Here is a 22178-nt window from a genome sequence, read left to right as displayed (position 1 = left end):
TTCATCACCCTTACAGAGATCCCCTACCAACCCTCCCCAGCCGTTACCCCGGACACAGAATCTGGGGAAGGATCAGCCAGTAAGTGTTGTAAAAATCTAAACATTTATTTGTAACAGAACAGGAATATTAACAATTTAAAAAATGGGTTTCTCATGATTAGTTTGATTAGCTTAATGGTTCAGTCATGGGCAGTGCAACTATTGAAAAAAAATCTAGCAATGTCCGGTTTTGCATGATTGTCCTGCCCAAGCCGCTCTACTGGTTAGTCACTGCTACAGCAGCTACAGTAAAATGCGGTCTATATGTCCGGGGATGGAGCAGAAATCCTCCTGTGACATCTCGAGGAAGCTCTCCTGGAGGTAATTGGAAATCCGCTGCATTAGGTTCTTGGGGAGAGCGGCCTTATTGGGTCCTCCGTAGTAGGACACGTTGCCACGCCACGAGACAAGCAAGTACTCTGGAATCATTGCTCTGCACAGCATGGCGGCATACGGCCCTGGTCTTTGCAGGCTTTCCCGGAGCATTCGCTCTTTCTCGCTGTCAGAGATCCTCATGAGGGTGATGTCGCTCATGATGACCTGCTTTGAATGAGGTAGGGGAATGTTAGTGTTGGGACTGCTTTGCCGTTCCTTTACAGAACTGTAACCGCTGGTTTGCAGCCACGCGGTGGAGGCGGGAGAGGGGCAGCCGAAAGGGATCGTTCCCGGGGACAGCCGCGAGGGTGTGGGACAGGAGCAGACTTCCTGCTTGCCGAATTGCTGGCAGCAGGGACCGACATTGATTTCAATGTGAAATGAGGCCATTGCTAATATTAAAGTTTTAAGCTGCCACAAGTCTACGGCTTACCATGTCTGCCTGCAACAGAAATTCCGTTCTCCTGAGAGGCTTCTCAAATGTGCTGTAGAAGACCCCAGGCACTGAATGCGAAGGCCGAGAATTCGACCTTGTGCTGAGTGCGCATGTGATAGGTGCTGTGCATGGTCTTGTTCACAGAGAAAGACTATGTTCTTTGTTCACAACTACATTTATCTTTCTGAGGAATTCACTCCCTTTTTCCCATTCCCACAGCCCCATCTGCGACTGTCTCACAACCTAGCCTGTCATCACACTCCCAGAGGCTAGCGCGGATTAGGCATAAGAAGAAGAGGACACGGGAGGACATGTTCTCGGAGCTTATAGCCTGCTCCAGAGCCCAGGCAGCACAGCAGACCCAGTGGCGGGAGAACTTGACCCGAATGCACCAAGCCAACATGGATCGGGAGGAGAGGTGGCGTCAGGAAGACCAGCAGGCGACTCAAACCCTGCTTGGACTAATGAGGGAGCAAACGGACACGCTCCGGCGCCTTGTGGATGTTCTGCAGGAACGGAGGCAGGAGGACAGAGCCTCGCTGCAGTCCATCTCTAACCGCCCTCCCCCGCCACCAAGTCCCATACTCCCCTCACCCAAAGTGCACAGAAGGAGAGGCGGCAGAGTCCCTGCTAACTCTCACTCCACCCCTGCAGAGAGCTCGAGCAGCAGAAGGCTCTCATTCCCCAAAATTTGACAAGTTCTTTCCTTCCCGCCTGACACAAGCCCCCGTCCAAGTTTCACTTTCCCAGTTCCATGTTTGGTTAATAATAAAAAATACGTTTCTGTTAACTACTGTTTCCATCATGTTCTTTTGGAGGAGGGGGGGATAGGGGGTTGGTAATTCGACAGGACAGTCACCTTTGGCAGGGTATATAGTCGGGGGCAGGCACAGCAGCAGGGCACATACATAGTGCAGTGATGCAGTGACTAGTTACCCTGGTTAGTCTGGGAGGTTGTTTTCATGTTATGTGGTGGGGGGTGGGTTGCTCTGTGACTTTGTGGCAGGGGAGGGCAGTTACAGATCTTAAGCGGCGGTCCTTAGGCAGGATCACAGAGCCACACAGCAGGGGATCTGTAACCGTCCTCCCCCTGCCACAAAGTCACATAGACTCCCCCATACACACAGTCCCTATCAGGAGGGGTGACAGGCTCCGTTGAAACAACCATCCCACCGCAGCGGAGCCTGTCAATCCTTGAGTTTAGAAGCTGCATTCGCGCCACTACAGTACACCCGCTCCGCACCACAGTCTGCGTCCCAGTTTTAAAAAATTCCCGCGAATACAGTATTAAAGAAAACGGTGTGCTTTAACAAAGTAGAACTATTTTTATTTTGAAACGTGTGTTGGAAGTGGGGTGAAGGGGGTATGTAACTGGATAGGATAGTCAACATTAACTGGGTAAAGAAACGGGGGCAGGTTTAGCTTCTCAATACACAAACTTTAAAGTCACAGGTTACCCTGCTCACTCAGGAACTTTGCTTTCAAAGCCTTCCGGATGCACAGCGCTTCCCGCTGGTCTCTTCTAATCGCCCGGCTGTCTGGCTGTGAGTAATCAGCAGCCAGGCTATTTTCCTCAACCTCCCACCCCGCCATAAAGGTCTCCCCCTTGCTCTCACAGAGATTGTGGAGCACACAGCAAGCTGCAATAACAATGGGGATATTGGTTTCGCTGAGATCACAGCGAGTCAGTAAGCTTCTCCATCTCCCCTTGAGACGTCCAAAAGCACACTCCACCACCATTCTGCACTTGCTCAGCCAGTAGTTGAAGAGTTCTTTTTCAGTGTCCAGGGCGCCAGTATAGGGCTTCATGAGCCAGGGCATTAGCGGGTAGGCTGGGTCCCCGAGGATGACTATAGGCATCTCCACATCCCCAAGAGTTATTTTGTGGTCCGGGAAGTAAATACCTTGCTGCAGCCGTCTAAACAGACCAGAGTTCCTGAAAACACGAGCGTCATGAACCTTGCCCGGCCATCCCACGTAGATGTTGGTAAAACGTCCCCTGTGGTCCACCAGTGCTTGCAGCACCATGGAAAAGTATCCCTTTCTGTTAATGTACTGGCTGGCCTGGTGTTCCGGTGCCAGGATAGGGATGTGAGTTCCATCTATGGCCCCACCGCAGTTTGGGAATCCCATCGCTGCGAAGCCATCTATGATCGCCTCCACGTTTCCCAGGGTCACTACCTTTGGCAGCAGTACATCAACGATTGCCTTGGCTACTTGCATCACAACAACCCCCACGGTAGATTTGCCCACCCCAAATTGGTTCGCGACTGACCGGTAGCTGTCTGGCGTTGCAAGCTTCCACAGGGCTATGGCCACTCGCTTCTGGACAGTCAGGGCTGCTCGCATCCGGGTGTCATTGCGCTTCAGGGCAGGGGACAGCAACTCACAAAGTTCCAGGAAAGTTCCCTTCCGCATGCGAAAGTTTCGCAGCCACTGGGATTCATCCCAGACCTGCAGCACTATGCGGTCCCACCACTCAGTGCTTGTTTCCCGTGCCCAGAATCTCCTTTCCACGGCATCAACATGACCCATTGCCACCGTGATGTTCTCGGCGCTGGGTCCCCTGCTTTCTGAGAGGTCTGTGCTACTCTCAGACTTCAGGACATCACCGCGTTGACGTAGCCTCCTCGCCTGACTTTTCTGCATCTGCCTCAGGGAAAGGTGTATGATAAGTTGCGAGGCGTTGAGAGCGGCCACAACTGCAGTGATGGTTGCAGCAGGCTCCATGCTCGCAGTGCTGTGGCGTCCGCGCTGTCACTGACTAGAAAAGTGCGCGAACTGATTTCCCGCCGGCGCTTTCAGGGAGGGAGGGCGGGAGTGATGGACGGATGACGACAGTTACCCAAAAGCACCCTGGACACATTTTTTTTACCCAGAAGGCATTTGCGGCTCCACCCAGAATTCCAATGGGCAGCGGGGACTCCGGGAACTGTGGGATAGCTGACCACAGTGCACCACTTCCAATGTCGACGCTTTCCCCGTTAGTGTGGACTCACAAAGTCGAATTACTGTCCTTAGTGTGGACACACACGTTCGACTTTGCAATATCGATTCCAAAAATTCGATTTAAGTAAAATCGAACTACTCTCGTAGTGTAGACAAGGCCTTAGAGACTAACAAATTTATTAGAGCATAAGCTTAAGAAGTGGGCTGCAGTCCACGAAAGCTTATGCTCTAATAAATTTGTTAGTCTCTAAGGTGCCACAAGTACTCCTGTTCTTTTTGCGGATACAGACTAACACGGCTGCCACTCTGTAATCAGGAAAAGGCATTTCAAAAATTCACAGGGTTTTAAAGCCGGGGGGCTTCCCGTCTCCAGGAAGGGGAGTTAACAATTGTGACCAGGGCAGTCAGTGTCAGGCATTGTTAGACAGTTGCCGGAGGACTGTTAGGGTATGTCTATACTACGAAATTAGGTTGAATTTATAGAAGTCGATTTTTTAGGAAGTGATTTTATACAGTCGATTGTGTGTGTCCCCACTAAGAGCATTAAGTCAGCGGATTGCATCCACAGTACCGTGGCTAGCATTGACTTCCGCAGTGTTGCACTGTGGGTAGCTATCCCTCAGTTCCCGCAGTCTCTGCCGCCCATTGGAATTCTGGGTTGAGTTTGCAATGCCTGATGGGGCAAAAACATTGTCGCGGGTGGTTTTGGGTACATGTTGTCAGTCGCCCCTCCTTCCGTGAAAACAATGGCAGACAATTGTTTCGCGCCTTTTTTCGGTGCGGACGCCATATTGCTTTCAGCAATTGGACTGCTAACCGTCATCATCGAACAACTGCTTCCGCTGCCACTCTGCTCTCCTGTCTCAATCAATAGCGAATTTCTCCATGTTGGCTGTCATGGGCTCCCGCTTCCACTGCAACTCTGCTCTCCTGCTCTTATGAATTCACCTCGCAGGTCCTCTCGTTGTTCTCTATAAATATCTATTCTCGTTGCCTCTCTCTATAAATATCTATTCCATCATCCACCGCTTCTGCTGCAACTCTGCTCTCCTGCAGATGCCATACCACAGCAAGCATGGAGCCCGCTCAGATCACTGCGGCAGTTATCACTGTTGTAAACACCTCACACATTATCCTGCAGTATATGCAGAACCAGAACCTGCAAATGCAGGCGAGGAGGCGACGGCAGCGCGGTGACAAGAGTGATGAGGATATGGACACAGACTTCTCTCAAATCACGGGCCCTGGCAATGTGGACATCATGGTGGTTCATGCTGTGGAATGCCAATTCTGGGTCCAGGAAACAAGCACAGACCTCAGTGAAACCAATATTCCCATAGTTATTACCGCTTGCTGTGTGCTCCACAATATCTGTGAGAGTAAGGGGGAGATGTTTATGGCTGGGTAGGTTGAGGCAAATCGCCTGGCCGCTGATTACACGCAGCCAGACACCAGGGCAGTTAGAAGAGCACAACAGGGCACGCTGCACATCAGAGAAGCTTTGAAAACCAGTTTCATGACTGGCCAGGCTACGGTGTCAAAGTTCTGTTTTTCTCCTTGATGAAAACCCGCCCCCTTGGTTCACTCTACTTCCCTGTAAAACAACCGCCCTCCTCTCCCCCCTTCGATCACTGCTTGCAGAGGCAATAAAGTCATTGTTGTTTCAAATTCATGCATTCTTTATTAATTCAGCACACAAATAGGGAGATAACTGCCAAGATAGCCCGGGAGGGGTGGGGGAGGAGGGAAGCACCAGTTGGGGTAGGGGAGGAAGGAAGAACAAGGGCACACTGAACTTCACAACTTATTGAATGCCAGCCTTCTGTTGCTTGGGCAGTCCTCTGGGGTGGAGTGGTTGGGTGCCCAGAGCCCCCCTCCCCGCGTTCTTGGGCGTCTGGGTGAGGAGGTTATGAAACTTGGGGAGGAGGGTGGTTGGTTACACAGGGGCTGAAGCGGCGGTCTGTGCTCCTGCTGCCTTTCCTGCAGCTCAACCATACGCCGGAGCACACCAGTTTGATCCTCCAGTAGCCTCAGCATTGCCTCCTGCCTCCTCTCATCATGCTGCCACCACCTCTCCTCTTGCTCCAGCCGTCCCTCCTGTCCTCGCATTCATTTTGTGCTTTCCTGGACTCTGACATTGTTTGCCACCACGCATTTTGCTGGTCTCTTTCAGTGCGGGAGGACTGCATGAACTCAGAGAACATTTCATTGCAAGTGCGTTTTTTTCGCCTTCTTATCTGTGCTAGCCTCTGGGACGGAGGTGATCGGGAGAGCGTTGAAACATTTGCAGCTGCGGTAGGAAAAAAAAGGGAGAGTAGTATTTAAAAAGACACATTTTAGAGTACAAGGTCACATTTTGCCTCTTATATTGAGGGCCTGCCGGTTTGGTGTGAGAGATCACACACACAGGGCTGGGCAACAGAATTCGGCTTGCAGGCAGCCATGGTAAGCCACAGTCTTTTGTCTTCTTTAAGTCTTCAGGGCAAATTAATCATTAAACATGCTTGCTTTTAAACCATGTATTATATTTACAAAGGTACACTCACCAGAGGTCCCTTCTCCGCATTCAAGGTTCAGGAGCCTGCCTTGGGAGGGTTGGGAGGGTATTGGCTCCAGGGTGATAAACAGTTACTGGCTGTCGGGGAGTATGGTTTCTCTGCTTGCTTGCTTGCTGTGCGCATTCTTCAACCTCCTCCTCATCATTTGGGGGAGGGATAGCCCAGTGGTTTGAGCATTGGCCTGCTAAACTCAGGGTTGTGAGTTCAATCCTTGAGGGGGCCATTTAGGGATCTGGGGAAAAAATCTGTCTGGGGATTGGTCCTCCTTTGAGCAGGGGGTTAGACTAGATGACTTCCTGAGGTCCCTTCCAACCCTGATATTCTATGATCATCATCATCATCCTTGTCCCCAAAATCCTCATCCCTGTTGCGTGAGACTCCCTCCTTGCAGGAGTCCACAAACAGGGGTGGGGTAGTGGTGGGGGCACTCCCTAGAATTGCATGCAGCTCATCATAGAAGCAGCATGTCTGGGGGTCTGACCCAGAGTGGCCATTTGCCTCTTTGGTTTTTTGGTAGGCTTGCCTCAGCTCCTTAAGTTTCACACAGCACTGCTGCAGGTCCCTGTTATAGCCTCTGTCCTTCATGCCCTTGGAGATTTTTTTCAAATATTTTGGCATTTCGTCTTTTGGAACGGAGTTAGGATAGCATGGATTCATCTCCTCAGACAGTGATCAGATCCAGTACCTCCCATTTGGTCCATGCAGGAGCTCTTTTGTGATTCTGGGACTCCATGGTCACCTCTGCTGATGAGATCTGCACGATCACCTGTGCTGATCAGCTTGCCACTCTGACCAAACAGGAACTGAAATTCAAAAGTTCCCGGGGCTTTTCCTGTGTACCTGGCCAGTGCATCTGAGTTGAAAGTGCTGTCCAGAGCGGTCACAATGGAGCACTCTGGGATAGCTCCCGGAGGCCAAAACCGTCGAATTGCGTCCACACTACCCCAAATTCGACCCGGCAATGTCGATTTCAGCGCTAATCCCCTCGTCGAGGAGGAGTACAGAAATCAATTTTAAGCGTCCTTTAAGTCGACAAAAATGGCTTCGCCGTGTGGATGGGTGCAGGGTTAAATCGAGCTAAGGCTGCTAAATTCGATCTAAACTCATAGTGTAGACCAGGGCTTAGAGTCGACATAGGTAACACAGTGTCTACACTTGTTCTGCATTGATCTGAGTATATCAACCATCGCTCAGTGCTACTCAGGCAGGTGGTGTTACTATGTTGGCATAATGAAGCGCTCACGTTGGTAGGAGTCAAATTTTAATGTAGACACATACACAAGTAGGTCAAGGCAAGGTAGTTTATGTTGATGTAATTTGTAGTGCAGACTAGGTCTAAATGTTTGTGGGATTGAGGCCTAAATTTGCACCACTGCTTAATCTATTTGGGGGGGAAAAATGGCAGTGACCAGATACAAGTGACATAGGGAATCTAGAATAAAGAGAAATAATATTAATAGAAAATGTGAGTGTACTTTTTAGTTTGGTTATATTTAATTTATATTTGTCTGTTTTAAGGCAATTAGTTATGTTGTACCTCACGTAAGGTCTTTGTTAACCTTTCATTTGTACTGGTTAATATAATCTTGTGTCAGTCTACAGAAAACATCACTGACTTCTGCTGAGGTATTATCAGGGCAATCAGGCTTTGCAGCCCTAATTGGCATTTATAGTATGTGCATGAACCAGCTCACAAAGCAAACATTCCTTACAGTGCTAATGAGCTCCCCAACAGATTATGTCACAGATCCTATACTCAGAGTATCGGTAAAATTGGAATTGTGATTTTGAGTCTGACATCTATTTAGACATTTTTAAAAAAATTGATTGTCCTAAATTAAAGCAAGTTATTATAATTCTGTTGTCCTTTGTCTTAATTCATTACAAAAGTAAACAAAGCTTAGTTGTTACAATTTAAGACAGATGCACATCCTTTTGACTTGTACCTGCTGAGACTCTATTTACTGGTGCCTTACACTAGAGAGAGGAGACCGCTCTTACCCTTTTCCTAGCTGTTTAGATGGTAAATTCTTTGGATAATGGACTGTCTCTTACTACATGTTTGTACAGTGCCTAGCACAATGACGCCTCAGTCAGGATTGGTGTCTGTAGACCAGGGGTAGGCAACCTATGGCACGCGTGCCGCCTTTTTCAGTGGCACTCCCACTGCCCGGGTCCTGGCCACTGGTCTGGGGGGCTCCGCATTTTAATTTAATTTTAAATGAAGCTGCTTAAACATTTTAAAAACCTTATTTACTTTACATACAACAATAGTTTAGTTATATATTATAGACTTATAGAAAGAGACCTTCTAAAAACGTTAAAATGACTGGCACGCAAAACCTTAAATTAGAGTGAATAAATGAAGACTCGGCACACAACTTCTGAAAGGTTGCCGACCCCTGCTGTAGACACTACACAGTGCTGACAATGGTTGTGGTTGTATCACAGGTATTATGATACTTTACTTATAGCCCTAGCTCCTGGAGTCGTGTTATTACATGAGACTCTCAGATTTGGTTTTTCCTTTTTGTAAAGCAAGTTTCTGGTCCTCATGCTTGTAGAAAAGGCTTAAAAACATGCAATGAGTGCATCTTAAAGACAGAGGAACGGAAGGCAAAAAAAGTCCCTAAATTCTAAATATATATTTTAAATCTAATTTTTAAACTGATTGCATGATTGTTTGGGACCTGTCTCATGATTTTTGAATGATTGATGTTGGCAGTACTGATACTGTAAATAATAATTTGCTGGTGATTTAGACGAGCATGAACTCTGTTTGCTGGTTGGTGATTTGCATCGGGAGTATATGTGTGCTGGTGATTTGTATGGGAGGTGAATGTGTGCTAGTGATTTCACTGGGAAGGGAGAGGGGGAAGGGGAAGTATGTGTGCAGGTGATTTACAGTGCTTGGGGGAAGGTGAGTACTGTTTGTCCCGGTGTCTTGACTTGCATGGGGTCGGGTGGGATGTATACGGGCTGGTGATCTGCACCGGGGAAGGGAGAGTACTTATGCTGGTTATTCAAGTGAACCCTGTTTGTAGGTAACTGATACCATCATTTGCGAGTGCAGTAGAGGGACCAGCTCTTTTGCTAGACTCGTGAGTGACACTGGGAGGGGGAGAGGTGCTGCTAGCTAGTGACACGGGCGTCCGGCACCATATGCCAACCGGAGCGGCCTTCGCACGCAGAGAGGGGCTCTGACGGCCAGAGGCCTGCACCGATGGGAGCGGGAAGAAGGATTTCCCTATTTGCTGGGGAGTAGAACCTGATGGGCGGGGCTTTCTGTTCTCTACGTCAGCTGTTTGTGGTACGTCTTGGGAGCGCGCGGGCCCGGCCTGGAGTGTGCCCTGGGCGCTGTCGGGGGCGCGCCCGCCGCCTGTACGCAGTGACGTTGGTGTCTTTGCCCCCGGCGCCCCCCCCCTCCCCGGCCGCCGCACAGACCGTGACCCGCCGCCGCCGGTGCCGCTTCCTTCGCCGCGGCGGCGATGTGACCCTCCCTACTCCCTGTCCCGCCCGCCCAGTGAACATGGCGGAGGTAAGAGCTCGGCTCTGGGGCGGGGGCTGGCCGGGAACTTGTTGCGCGGGGCTGCGGCCGAGAGGAGCTTCCCACAAGTTAGTTACCTGGGAGCTGAGGCCGCCCTGGATCTCCCTCATGGGCCTCTGCCCGGGACAGGGCCCCGCCCCTGGTGGCGGGGGGTCCTACGTCGGGACAGGGGGTTGTGCTTGGTGAGTTTAGGGGCGCGCCCCTTGCTGCCCCGGGGCGATACCGCGGGGGCGCGGCCGCCACGGGTTGGGGCGCCACCCCTATGGGAGCGGGGGGGGGGGGGCGCGGCCCGCCACGGGGGGGAGTGAGTGAGTGCGTGCGTAGGGGCACCCTCCCATGGGAGCGGGGGGGGGCGCGGCCCGCCACGGGGGGGAGTGAGTGAGTAGGGGCACCCTCCCATGGGAGCGGGGGGGGCGCGGCCCGCCACGGGGGGGAGTGAGTAGGGGCACCCTCCCATGGGAGCGGGGGGGGCGCGGCCCGCCACGGGGGAGAGTGAGTGAGTAGGGGCACCCTCCCATGGGAGCGGGGGGGGCGCGGCCCGCCACGGGGGGGAGTGAGTAGGGGCACCCTCCCATGGGAGCGGGAGGGCGCGGCCCGCCACGGGGTGGGGGGGGGCGCAGGGGCGCCACCCCTATGGGAGCGGGGGGGGACGCAGGGGCGCCACGGGGGGGAGCGCCTACTATTAGGGAGGTGGGGAGGCTGGGTGAGGGGTGTTACTCTTATGGCAGGAGTGGAAGCAGCCAACCTGAGGTTAGGTGGTTTATTCCTATGGCCGGGTGAGGGTGGGTACCTCCTGTGCCTAGAGAGAGGCACTGCTTTTCCTGGTGGGGAAAGAATGAAGAGTTCCCCCTTACTCTGGGGTCTCCAAGTGGGGAGAATGGGGAAGAGCTATCTATAGTTCTTCTGTTTTGTGGGACGTGTATGATGGGATGTAAAAAGGCTCACTTGTGGTTTGTGTGGCAGGGATTTGCCTCTTCTGATGGGATATGAAAGGACAATGTTTTACCTTCCTTGGGGAATTGCTCATTTCATGTTCTGGACAGAGGCAGTAGAAATGTTGCTGAGATTTTCTTTGACTTGGAATTGGAAGTTTCAGCTAATATGCTGGTAGAACCATTTCAGTGAATGATATTGGAAATGTTCATTTGCAATTCATACAATAAAGCCATTCTTCTGTAAAGGGAGAGTGTCTTTAGAAACAACTGTCTTGCAGTTTAATCAACTCAGTAAGCCCCCTCCATCTTTAGAGTAGACTGTTTATCAGATCTGTTATCCTTTTTTAAATTATGGGTTATGAAACCTCTTTTTCATCCCTCCTCTTATTTTGAGTTGGGGAGAGTTTTCTTTTTTCAGTGTAAAAACAATGAGGAGTTCTTGTGGCACCTTAGAGACTAACAGATTTATTTGGGCATAAGCTTTCGTGGGCTATAACCCACTTCATCAGATGCATGGAGTGGAAAATACAGTAAGCAGGTATAAATGTACAGCACATGAAAAGATGGGAGTTGCTGTGCTTACTGTATTTTCCACTCCATGTATCTGAGGTGCCACAAGAACTCCTCATTGTTTTTACTGATACAGACTAACACGGCTACCCCCTGAAACCTTTTTTCAGTGTGTATTCCTTCTTCCCCTCCTCTGCCCCATGAAGATCTTGATTTGGCATTCAGACCCATTCCTGCTGCAGAAGTCTGTGCTATAAGGTGCTCAATATGTTTATCATATCCTCAGTGTCACCACAGTTGGGAAATAAACACCTTAATTTTTTCTCTCAATATCTTTGGGGGGGGAGGGGGTGGCAATGAAAGTCACAGATCTCCTCCCTCAGTATTTTCATAATCTGCAAGAAATTCAAGTATGTAACTCCCCTTCCCTCTCATATCTTCAAGGCCACAGAGATGTAGGGACATTTGATGTTTTGGACATAACAGCATGTGGGATCTGTGTGTTAAAGTCTCACTAATTGCTTGCACATTTTGTCAATTAAATACTGGTCTTAGTTCTGAAATCTTTTGCATACTACGCTGGTGTGAACTCCAGTTCACCATGTTGTTGCAGGAGCCAGTAACTGGTACTTTCTGCATTACTTTCCAAAGTTTTCTATACTGTATTTTCCATGTATATTTGCATTGCAACAGATTATACAATTCTCAGTTCTATGGGACTTCTGTTGCAGAGTGCATATAGATAGAGCTGTAGAAAGCCATCTTGGTGAAGGTGGTGAAACATGATTTTTTTTAAATTTCATATTAATGTGCCTTGTTCTGGAGCTATACTTATATTCTGTTGGGCTTGATATTTTGCTAATGGATAAAAGAAAAACTGTTCAGAGGCCACAGGAGAACTTCAGAGAGCTTTATTTTAAAACTGTTTCTAGGATTGTGGACTTAGGTGGAGATCCTCATCCTCATTCTGACCCTTTGATGGCATGTTATAGTGCTAGAGCAGCATAAAGGGGCTCCAGAAGCCCTGGATCAGGCTGTAGAAAGATTTCTGTGGTGCAGGAGCTGAGGAAGATGCTGCTGTAATGCTGTCTTTGGAGGTGGTGGTAGCAGGTGTACTGGGAGCAAGGATGGAAGGTCATATCAGGGTTGGGAAGCACTGGATCTGAAAGGGCAATTTTTACACTTCTGGGAGAATTTCAGATTGTATAGGAACAGTATTGAGAGATTTTGTTTGACTTCAGATTGGAAGTTTAGACTAAATTTGACTAAATGGGGGTTACATCAAGCAGCATTGTGGAGAAGGGTTGCTAATAACTTAGGCCCTGAGGGCTGTCTAAATTACACCAGGGCCAGGAAAAAGTCGAGGATCAGAAGGGCTCAAAGGTGTCTTAAAGCTACATTATCCCTCTCTTCCCCAGGCTGTGAATTCAGTGCTGACTGCAGTGGGGAATGCACTTTCCAGAGCGGATAGACAGATGTACTAGCTCTGCTTGAGCTAGTGTGCTAATAATAGCTGTGTAGCCAGGGGTAGCACAGGTAGCAACTCTGGGGAATCATGGTGGGTTTGTATCAGATGGCTGGCCCAAACTGCTGCCTGGACTACCCAAGGCTACACTGCTGTTTTCTGCACACTAGCTTAAGCAGAGCTAGTGCATTTCTGTGGTCTATGTGCTCTGGGAAGCAAGCTTCCAGCTGCAGTGTAGACCTACTTTAAGTGAGGAAGTATCATAAACTGTTGTGTTCAAGATACAAACAGCTAGCTTTTTAAGACCAAAATTATAGACTTAAAATGCTGAACAAATATAATATGAAAATGAAAAGACTTTGTGGATTATATTTAATTTAATGGAACGTCGGGCTTGAAATAGTTTGTTGACGGGAACTCATACCCCATTATGCTAGTAAATGGGACTAGAAAATGAAACTGATTTTTATCTGCAAAAGTGAAACTATTTTTTTTAAAGTTAATACTGGTTTGAATGTTCCTTTTTTATATTGTTTGGTTTTAATTACTAATGAATATATTTATTTAATTTATAGGCATTTCTGTGATATCGGAGCACCTGACAAATTTTAGCCTTCCAGCTTTCTTAGAGTTAATACTACTTCTCTATCTCAAAGAGCAGTGGGTTTAAAGAAACGTTTGGCATATACAGGAGAACCTCAGAGTTACGAGTACCTCAGGCATGGAGGTTGTTTATAACTCTGAAATGTTCATAACTCTGAACAAAACATTGTTCTTTCAAAAATTTATAGCTGAACTTTGACTTAATACAGCTTTGAAACTTTATGCTGAAGAAAAATGCTGCTTTCCCTTTATTTTTTTTACTAGTTTAACACAGTACTGTGCTGTATTTGATTTTTGGTCTCTGCTGCTGCCTGATTGTGTACTTCCGGTTCCAAATGAGGGGTGTGTTTGACTGGTCAGTTCATAACTCTGGTGTTTATAACTGAGGTTGTACTGTACATTCATTCAGTAATGGTATATATGCAATTTAATTCACTTTCCCTGATTATAAGCGTTTGAAGAGAAATTAATACCCCTTTGCGGTTCTGCATTTTTAATATGGGAAAAGGGGCTGACACAGGCTGGAAGGGGACAGTCTCGCTGTTAACATTTTACATACGTTTTACAAAAGGTTTTATTTTGATTGGGTATCCACATTTTGAGTATTTAAGGTTTAAAAATAGATAGATATGCAGTTGTTAATCAGAATTCTAGTTTAGTACAAAGGCTGTGGAGAAAGTGATGCAGTTGTGTCCAAGTGTAATTATACATGTACAAAGAAGAACAGGAGTACTTGTGGCACCTTAGAGACTAACAGATAAATTTGTTAGTCTCTAAGGTGCCACAAGTACTCCTGTTCTTCTTCTTTTTGCGGATACAGACTAACACGGCTGCTACTCTGAAACCTGTCATTATGCATGTACAGTTTCCTTAGCTAAAAAAGAACATAAGCCAGCCTGTATTAAATACCACAGCTTTTAAGACAGTATGCTTTCTCATTGATGTGCCCCTCCTTTCTCCCCTCCCTCTCCCCCTCCCTCCCGCATTAATGGTGTGATGAGAACCGTCACCTTTGCAGCACTTGGCATCTGGGACTGCCTTCCTATATGTGTTTCCCATCTATTTTAAGTTTCAGTTGAATACATGCATTTCCCCCTGCTTATGCCGCCTAACTCTGTATAATGTAATTCTGTGAAGCATTTTGTCCCCCATGGAGGGGAGAGGGTTCTAATTAACGTAACACAATATGCTATATGAAATATAGTAGTATTGTCACTTGTTTTCTTACAATCATATCACCTCTGGCTATGAGGTCTTTGGATTTCACAAGTTGAGGAGGGATGGGCCTGAACAGCATGAAGGTGGTAGACTTCCAAGGAATCACAGGATGGTACAAGAAACTTCAGTCAAGTCAGTCTTCAAGTGAAAACTGAATTAATTACTCAGTATGGTGTTCTGGGATATTGTGCTGTTGAAGGCTTGCGCTTCAGATGAGACATAAAGCAGAGGTTCTGACCAACTGTGATCATCAAGTTCTTCATCACACTTTTACAAAAGTGAGGTGTCATGGGTAATTAGTTTCTGCTTATCTAAATTCCTAAGTAGTTGCAACCAGATTGGTTTGTTCAGTTTGAATTTGTGCCCATTAACTTATCTTGGAAAACTTACAATAAATATAACACAGCATTTTAAAATTTGATAACTGATAAACTGAGCAAAATCTTGCCTAACCCTTTCCTCAGCAAAAGCCTAAGTAAATGGATAGTCTTTGAAAGTCATCAAAGTTGGGCTGTATCTGATCAAGGGAAATTATGTAATCAAGGGCCCTCTACTGAGTGCGCTGCATCCAGCCCCTGATGTACAAGCTCAAGTATCCCAACTGACCTCAGCTTTCTGGGAGAAGTAGTCTCTTAAATATCTGGTAACCAAATACAAAGCCTTCATAAACCGAGACAAACACCTTAAATTTCATCTGGCGGTGACAAGGAAGCCAAATCAGTCCCAAGCGTCAGAGTACTGTGTAAAATTCTTCAGTGGGCATCCATTTTTTGTCTTAGCTGAAATTTCCAAGTGGAGTTCAGATGTAGACCCAAGTAGTAATCTTACACCAGCCTGGAGGTACAAATCCAGCAAATGTTCAACCTTCTTGCCAAACACAAGTGGGGGTAAATGTTCTTGAACACTGCCATTACCTGAATAGACAGTAATGCACAAGGGCTCTAACAAGACTGCAGTTTGTATATCCAAGTAACAAAAGGAAGGCACACCATCTTGAGCAAAGGGTATATCGGCCATTTCAGCTGGTTGTTTCCTCCAAGTCACCAATTAAGTTGTTGTTAACTTCCTGCACCAAGTACCGTAGATATGTAGTATTGCTGTAGCCTGTTAAATGGCTCCTGCATTCCATCTCTGAGGTGTCAGCAATTTAGTCATGGGTGAACTAACTAAATATAACATTAGTAAAATAAATGGATGAAAAGCTGCTATACATTCAAAACTTTGATGTGCAACCTGTTTGATGATCATATATTTGGGTATGGACACACCTGGAATAAGTTCATATAACAGTGATTTTATTCCATGACGACGAATGAAGTGATAAAGGAAAGTGTAATTGTTACTGACATTTTGCAAGAAAAAAAATAAACTTCATTATCGTATGCAGTGTTGTTGTAGCCATATTGATCCCAGGATATGAGAGACAAGGTGGGTGAGGTAATACCTTTCGTTGAACCAACTTCTGTTGATGAGAGAGACAAGTTTTTGCGCTTACATAGAGCTCTTCAGATCTGGAAAATTTAGAGCATGTCTACACTTACATTTTATAGCGCTCTAACTTGCTGGCTCAGCGGTGTGAAAAATCACCCACCTGAGCGCAGCACGTTTGAGCGTTTCAAAGGGCTAGTGTGGACAGGCTCCGAGTGTTCGGAGCTATTCCCCTTGTGGAGGTGGATTACCAGGAGCCCTGGGAGAGCTCTCTCCCAGTACTCACGCGTGACCACACTCACACTTCAGAGCACTTTGAAGTTTCTAGTGTAGATGTAGCCTTAGTGTCACAGCTAAATATTGTTTATCATAAGTAGTTAACACGTTTCAAGGGACCATTCAAGCTGAAGTGGCCTGTTAACACCCCTCCAGTAATTAGGAGGAAAGGTGTGACCTGTTCTGTGAGGAGCTTGTTTCTGATGAGGTTGGGGGATTGTTTGAAGGCCAGAATAGAGGGTTCAGTAAAGATTTCTTTCAGTATGAGGTCCCATATCAGCATGGGGACGGGGGGAGAGGGTGCAGGGACACATGGGGAGGAAGGGTGGCTTAGTGGGGGTGCAAGGACACAAGGGGACGGGCAATGTGCCTGACTGAGAGAAGCTAGGGGGTCAGCCAGCATTTGTATGGTGGAGGCTCCCTAACAATCCCTCCCTGCCCAGAAAAACACCTGTTCCATACTTCTCCCACCAAACAGCCTTTCCGATTTGACACTCTGGTTCCCTCCTAGCAACCACTTCCCCCTCCCTCAGCTCTTCTGATACCCCTACTCCAGCCTTTGCACTGCTTCTGAGGGGTGTGGGAAATACATTTCTGTATTGTAATTTAAATTATTATTCAGAATTCTGTATTAATATGCCTAGTAAAGAATCTGTAGATCAAAAAAACATTTCCTGAATCTTTTTTGTTGTCTGTATTGTTATAGACATAGTTGCTAACAGGTATTTTGAAATAAATTACCAAAATAATTTAAACTGGTATGATTATATTGGGTTGGTTTGAGAAATATGCAGAATTTTAAAATATTATGTTTGTTTTGGCACAGAATTTCCCCCTGGAGTAACACTTGTAATAGTCACTCTGGACTGTAGAAGAGCTTTAGTATTTCTTTTTTAGAAGCACTTCTCTTTGTGTTTCAGAAAACAGTGCAACTGGCAAGATTTCAACTGATAGGAATAGCCCTGTTTTTCTTGAAAAATGGCTGCCTTCTTTGGCCTTAGTGTTCTAAAGACTGCACCTCTGGCTTCTTCAACCTTAGCTGAATTTTGTGTGCATCCCATTTTGGATAAACGCAGTGTGTTTTTTTTGTTTGTTTTTTTTTTTTTTTTTTTGCATCTCCTGTAAGCCGTTGGAGTCTTGGGTGTCATTCATTGTTTACTCAGAAATCTGTATCTCTTATAATAAGTATGGATACATTCAGTTTAGGATGCCGTGCCTAATTGGGCCATTTGCTAACCCACAGCTTCTGGAAACCAAGAAAGAATAGATTGCATGGAAAAGTTCTCTCTTGAATAAAACCCTCTGTTTGCCAGAAGCTGGGAATAGGTGACAAGGGATGGATCACTTGATGATTACTGTTATGTTCATTCCCTCTGGGGCACCTGTCATTGGTCACTGTTGGCTAGCTGGACTTTTGGTTCTTATGGTATTTAAACAGCATTGTAACAGACACAATCTTTTCCAGCTGGAATCATCTGTAGATGCATAGTTTTACTACCAAGGATGATGCCAGATGTCTAAAGTTTTGTCATTGTCCTGGATCTCAGTCCAAGCAATCTTCTTACTTTGGAAAAGAGCCTTCTGTTTGTCGTCTTTAAGATTTTTAGGTAGAAAATGAATCTAATGTAAAATCCAGGAACATGGATCCTGACTAACTCACAGCTCCAGCATGGACTCATAATGTCTGCCACTCACACTTATTAACTTTGTCTTGAGAGCTGCTGTTCTTCTTACTCTTGGGTTCTGATAATCTTTTTCTGAGGATAGATCAAATCCTGCATCTGTGTTTTGAGTCCTTTCACCTAGCAGCCATGAATCTGATGTTTTAGCAAGGGAGACTATTGAATACTGATTTGGCAGTTAAAAACATCATGTTGCAATTTTATAAGACTGCCCAGCTTCCATTCTGAAATGGAGTAGATGGATATTCTGGATGGTTCTTTACAAACTTCCCGGTTCTTCTTTTTTAAATTTTTATCTTTGATCAAGATATTCTGTACTGTTCTACCTATAAAGCAAATTGAGCAGCCTTTGCAACTTACCAAGTTTCTCTCTAGTGTTTATCTTATATTCTATCTGAAGCCTTTCCTTTAGAGGTGGTTATATTTATGTTTGCCAGTTCATAAGCCTACATTGACATCCTCTTCTTCCTTTAACCAATTGAAATAACAGAGTATGAAGACTGCAATATATCATCTTCTAATTTCGGTAATTGAGTTTTCAGGGAACAAGAAGGCTTAGGATTCTACTTTATCCTCTTTCTAGTGTTCAGGTTTTTTTCAAAGACAGATGGGTGCTCAACCTGAAGTTCTTGAATAGATTCTTCTCAAAGTCACAGTTCAGGATTGAGACCTTTCATTCCACCATAGCAGCAATTTCCAAAGGAGATTTTTCTATTGTCAGGTGTTCTTCAGCTCAACAATTAATAATAATGTGTAGATAATTATTAGGCTTGGCAAAAATCAATTTTTTTGTAATTTTGATGGATATTGATTTTAAGCATTTTAGTCTATTGATTTTTCACAATTGCAATAAACTGTGTGGGGGCGAGATAATTAATGACAGTAAGTGTTGAGATTCAAAACATTAAAACGACTGTTAAAACACACATTGTCAACATCACATGTCAAAACATCCAAAGTAAATATCCTTAAATCAAACTCTAATGTTCTCCAGCAGCATTTTTCTTGCTTTGCCAGTCTACACATTTTTGATGATCAGTGCAAATATTTTGTGTTGGTTTGTGTGAAATCAATGTTTACGGACACTCACTTATAAAAATCTAATCCTTCCAAACCTAATTATTATATGAAACCACACAGGAAGATCTCAGCTTCACATGTGGCTGACAATGTTGCTAGTATGTTGCCTTACTATTTGCCCTACCAAAATGCTAGATAATGTTGTGTTTTTCCTCCGGCAGAAAAGGATACATGTATACCCGTTCTGTGATAACTTTCTGGTCAGAGCACCCTTCCTGGAGAAAGCTCCCAAGCAGTTTTGGCACAGCCCAGATTCTCTTCTGAAACAACTCAGATTTGTCAGTCCCATCAAGAGCTGAATTACTCATATGGTTTATATTATTTATGAGAAGTTGTAGATACCAATCTCCATGGAAGTTTTTTTTCTACAAGAGGATGGGTTTCTGAAGCTGGTTGTGACAACAATAGTGTAATCGATTCTTCAGTAACATTTATTAGGGCTTTATCTCTGATCAGGATGGTAGTCTCTTGCACCATCATGCTGTTGTGAAGTTCTACATGTATCCTCTCTCTAGCAGTTTATTTTCCTGGGAGCACAGGACCAATCATCCTTGTCCTTGCTGGTCCTAGTGCCGAAGGAGTATTGACTGTCCCTCTCTAGGGGCTAAAAGAAAGCAGGTATTCAAAGGGTCACACTGTCTGAATCTGAGAGCATTGGTGGAGACCATCTATACTAGCTTCAAGAACAGGGAAGCTCATTTAGGGACAATTTCATCCAAGATAATGTAAGAACAGAGCTTCAAAACACTACCAGTTGGTTCAAGCTTAGAGCAATCAGATATGCTCTAGGATAGGTGTGGGAAAACTACGGCCCATGGGCTGGATCTGACCCGTCAGGGCTTTGGATCTGGCTTGCAGGATTGCCACCCCCGTGGCGCTGTGGGCCCCATGCCACTCCCGGAAGCAACCGGCACCATGTCCCTGCGGCCCCAGGGGGTAGATGGGGAGGGGACAGAGGGTTCTGTGCACTGGAGACATTGCCCCCCACAGCTCCTATTGGCCAGGAACAGGGAACAGCGGCCAATGGGTACTTTGGGGGAGGTACCTGCAGGCGAGGGCAGCATGCTGAGCCCTCTGCACCCACCCCACCTTCCCCCAGGGGCTGTAGGGACATGGTGCCGGCCGCTTCCGGGAGCGGGGCCAGGGTAGGCAGAGAGCCTGTCTTAGCCCCGCTGTGCAACACTGCCACCCTGGAGCTGCTCCAGGTAAGTGGGGCCGGAGCCCGCACCCCAACCTCCTGCACTCCAACCCCCTGCCCTGAGCCCCCTCATACACTCCACACCCCTCCTGTACCCCTGCCCTGAGGCCCCTCCTGCACCCCAACCCTTTGCCCTGAGCCCCTTCCTGCATACCACACTCCCTCCCGCACCCCAACCCCCTACCCCAGCCCTACATTCAGGGCCCTGCATACAATTTCCCCAGATGTGGCCCTCAGGCCAAAAAGTTTGCCCACCCCTGCGCAGGAGCTCTAACTCCTATCCGGATCAACCAAGATATACTTATCACCAATCCTAGCAAGTGTCTCTTGGTAGACACCAACTAGGTCTGCTGTGAGGGGAATCCAAGCCTCTGCTGCTGAATTCCTGGGTGTTCTAAGCTTCTGGAGCCTCCGCAGCGCTGTTTCCTCCATTGGCCTCCCTGGCACATTTCCTGGGCACTGACTCGTCAGCCACCTGCCCTAGGTCTCCAGGACCAGCGCTGACTCCCAAGATGCCACTTATTTGCACACACCTTGTCCCAGAACTCCATCTTAAAGGTGTGGTGCTTCTGGTTTACAGTTTAGCTGTTTCAGAAGCACAGAGCAGATAATACACACGCACATGCTTTGCACAGTCTAACACACTTATGCTCTCTTACTTGATCATGTAAAGCAATGAAGAGTACAGGTCATATAAAACAATAACTTCTAAATGCATGTTCCTGTCATTTCCTTATCACACTAGGATATTCTTTGGACTGGGGTCTGAGTCCTTTTTGTTGTCCAGAGTCCATGGGGCTATCTGTGCTCAGGAAAGTAAACTGAGCCCCTCTGCCCCGTGTCCCCACAGCATGGGGAGGAGGTGACCAGCCCTGTGTGGAGAAAGAAGTGGTTCAGGACTATTTAGAAAAGCTGGATGAGCACAAATCCATGGGGCCGGATGCGCTGCATCTGGGGGTGCTAAAGGAGTTGGTGGATGTGATTGCAGAACCATTGGCCATTCTCTTTGAAAACTCATGGTGATCCAAGGAGGTCCCGGAGACTGGAAAAAGGCTAATTTAGTGCCCATCTTTAAAAAAGGGAAGGAGGAGGATCCAGGGAACTACAGGCCAGTCAGCCTTCCCTCACTCCCTAGAAAAATCATGGAGCAGGTCCTCAAGGAATCAATTCTGAAGCATTTAGAGGAGAGGAAAGTGATCAGGAACAATCAGCATGGATTCACCAAGGGCAAGTCATGCCTGACTAACCTAATTGCCTTCTATGACGAGATAACTGGCTCTGTGGATGAGGGGAAAGCAGTGGATGTGTTATTCTTTGACTTTAGCAAAGCTTTTGATACGGTCTCCCACGTATTCTTGTCAGCAAGTTAAAGTAGTATGGGCTGAATGAATGGACTTTTAAGGTGGATAGAAATCTGGCTAGATCGTTGGGCTCAACAGGTAGTAATCAATGGCTCCATGTCTAGTTGGCAGCCGGTATCAAGCAGAGTGCCCCAAGGGTCGGTCCTGTTTTGTTTCGTTCAATATCTTCATTAATGATCTGGAGGATGGTGTGGGCTGCACCCTCAGCAAATTTGCAGATGACACTAAACTGGGAGGAGTGGTAGATATGCTGGAGGGTGGGGATAACCTACAGAGGGATCTAGATAAATTTAGAGGATTGGGCCAAAAGAAATCTGAGGTTCAACAAGGACAAGTGCAGAGTCCTGCACTTAGGACAGAAGAATCCCATGCACTGCTACAGACTAGGGACCAAATGGCTAGGTAGCAGTTCTGCAGAAAAGGACCTAAGGGTTACAGTGGACGAGAAACTGGATATGAGTCAACAGTGTGCCCTTGTTGCCAAGAAGGCTAATGGCATTTTGGTCTGTATGAGTAGG

General features: G+C 46.7%; 1 protein-coding gene across 3 annotated transcripts in view; it reads left to right on the top strand.

Moving 5' to 3' along the window:
• The window catches only part of MIER1 (MIER1 transcriptional regulator), a 64614-nt gene that overhangs the window by 2486 nt on the left and 39950 nt on the right, over window positions 1-22178 (top strand). For 2 of the 3 annotated variants that reach the window (XM_054037325.1, XM_054037323.1), the window contains exon 1: window positions 9790-9895. The exons of the other annotated variant lie outside the window; for it this stretch is intronic. In XM_054037325.1, the coding sequence (XP_053893300.1) occupies window positions 9887-9895 (9 nt within the window). In that variant the 5' untranslated portion in view covers window positions 9790-9886. Of the gene's footprint in view, window positions 1-9789; window positions 9896-22178 lie in introns of those variants that run through there. 3 annotated transcript variants of the gene reach the window in all.

The sequence above is a fragment of the Malaclemys terrapin genome, chromosome 8, assembly GCF_027887155.1.
Source record: "Malaclemys terrapin pileata isolate rMalTer1 chromosome 8, rMalTer1.hap1, whole genome shotgun sequence".
In the NCBI taxonomy this organism is placed as follows: domain Eukaryota; kingdom Metazoa; phylum Chordata; order Testudines; family Emydidae; genus Malaclemys; species Malaclemys terrapin.
The sequence above is the reverse complement of the archived record's forward strand: the minus strand, read 5'-3'. Positions and strand labels throughout refer to the sequence as shown.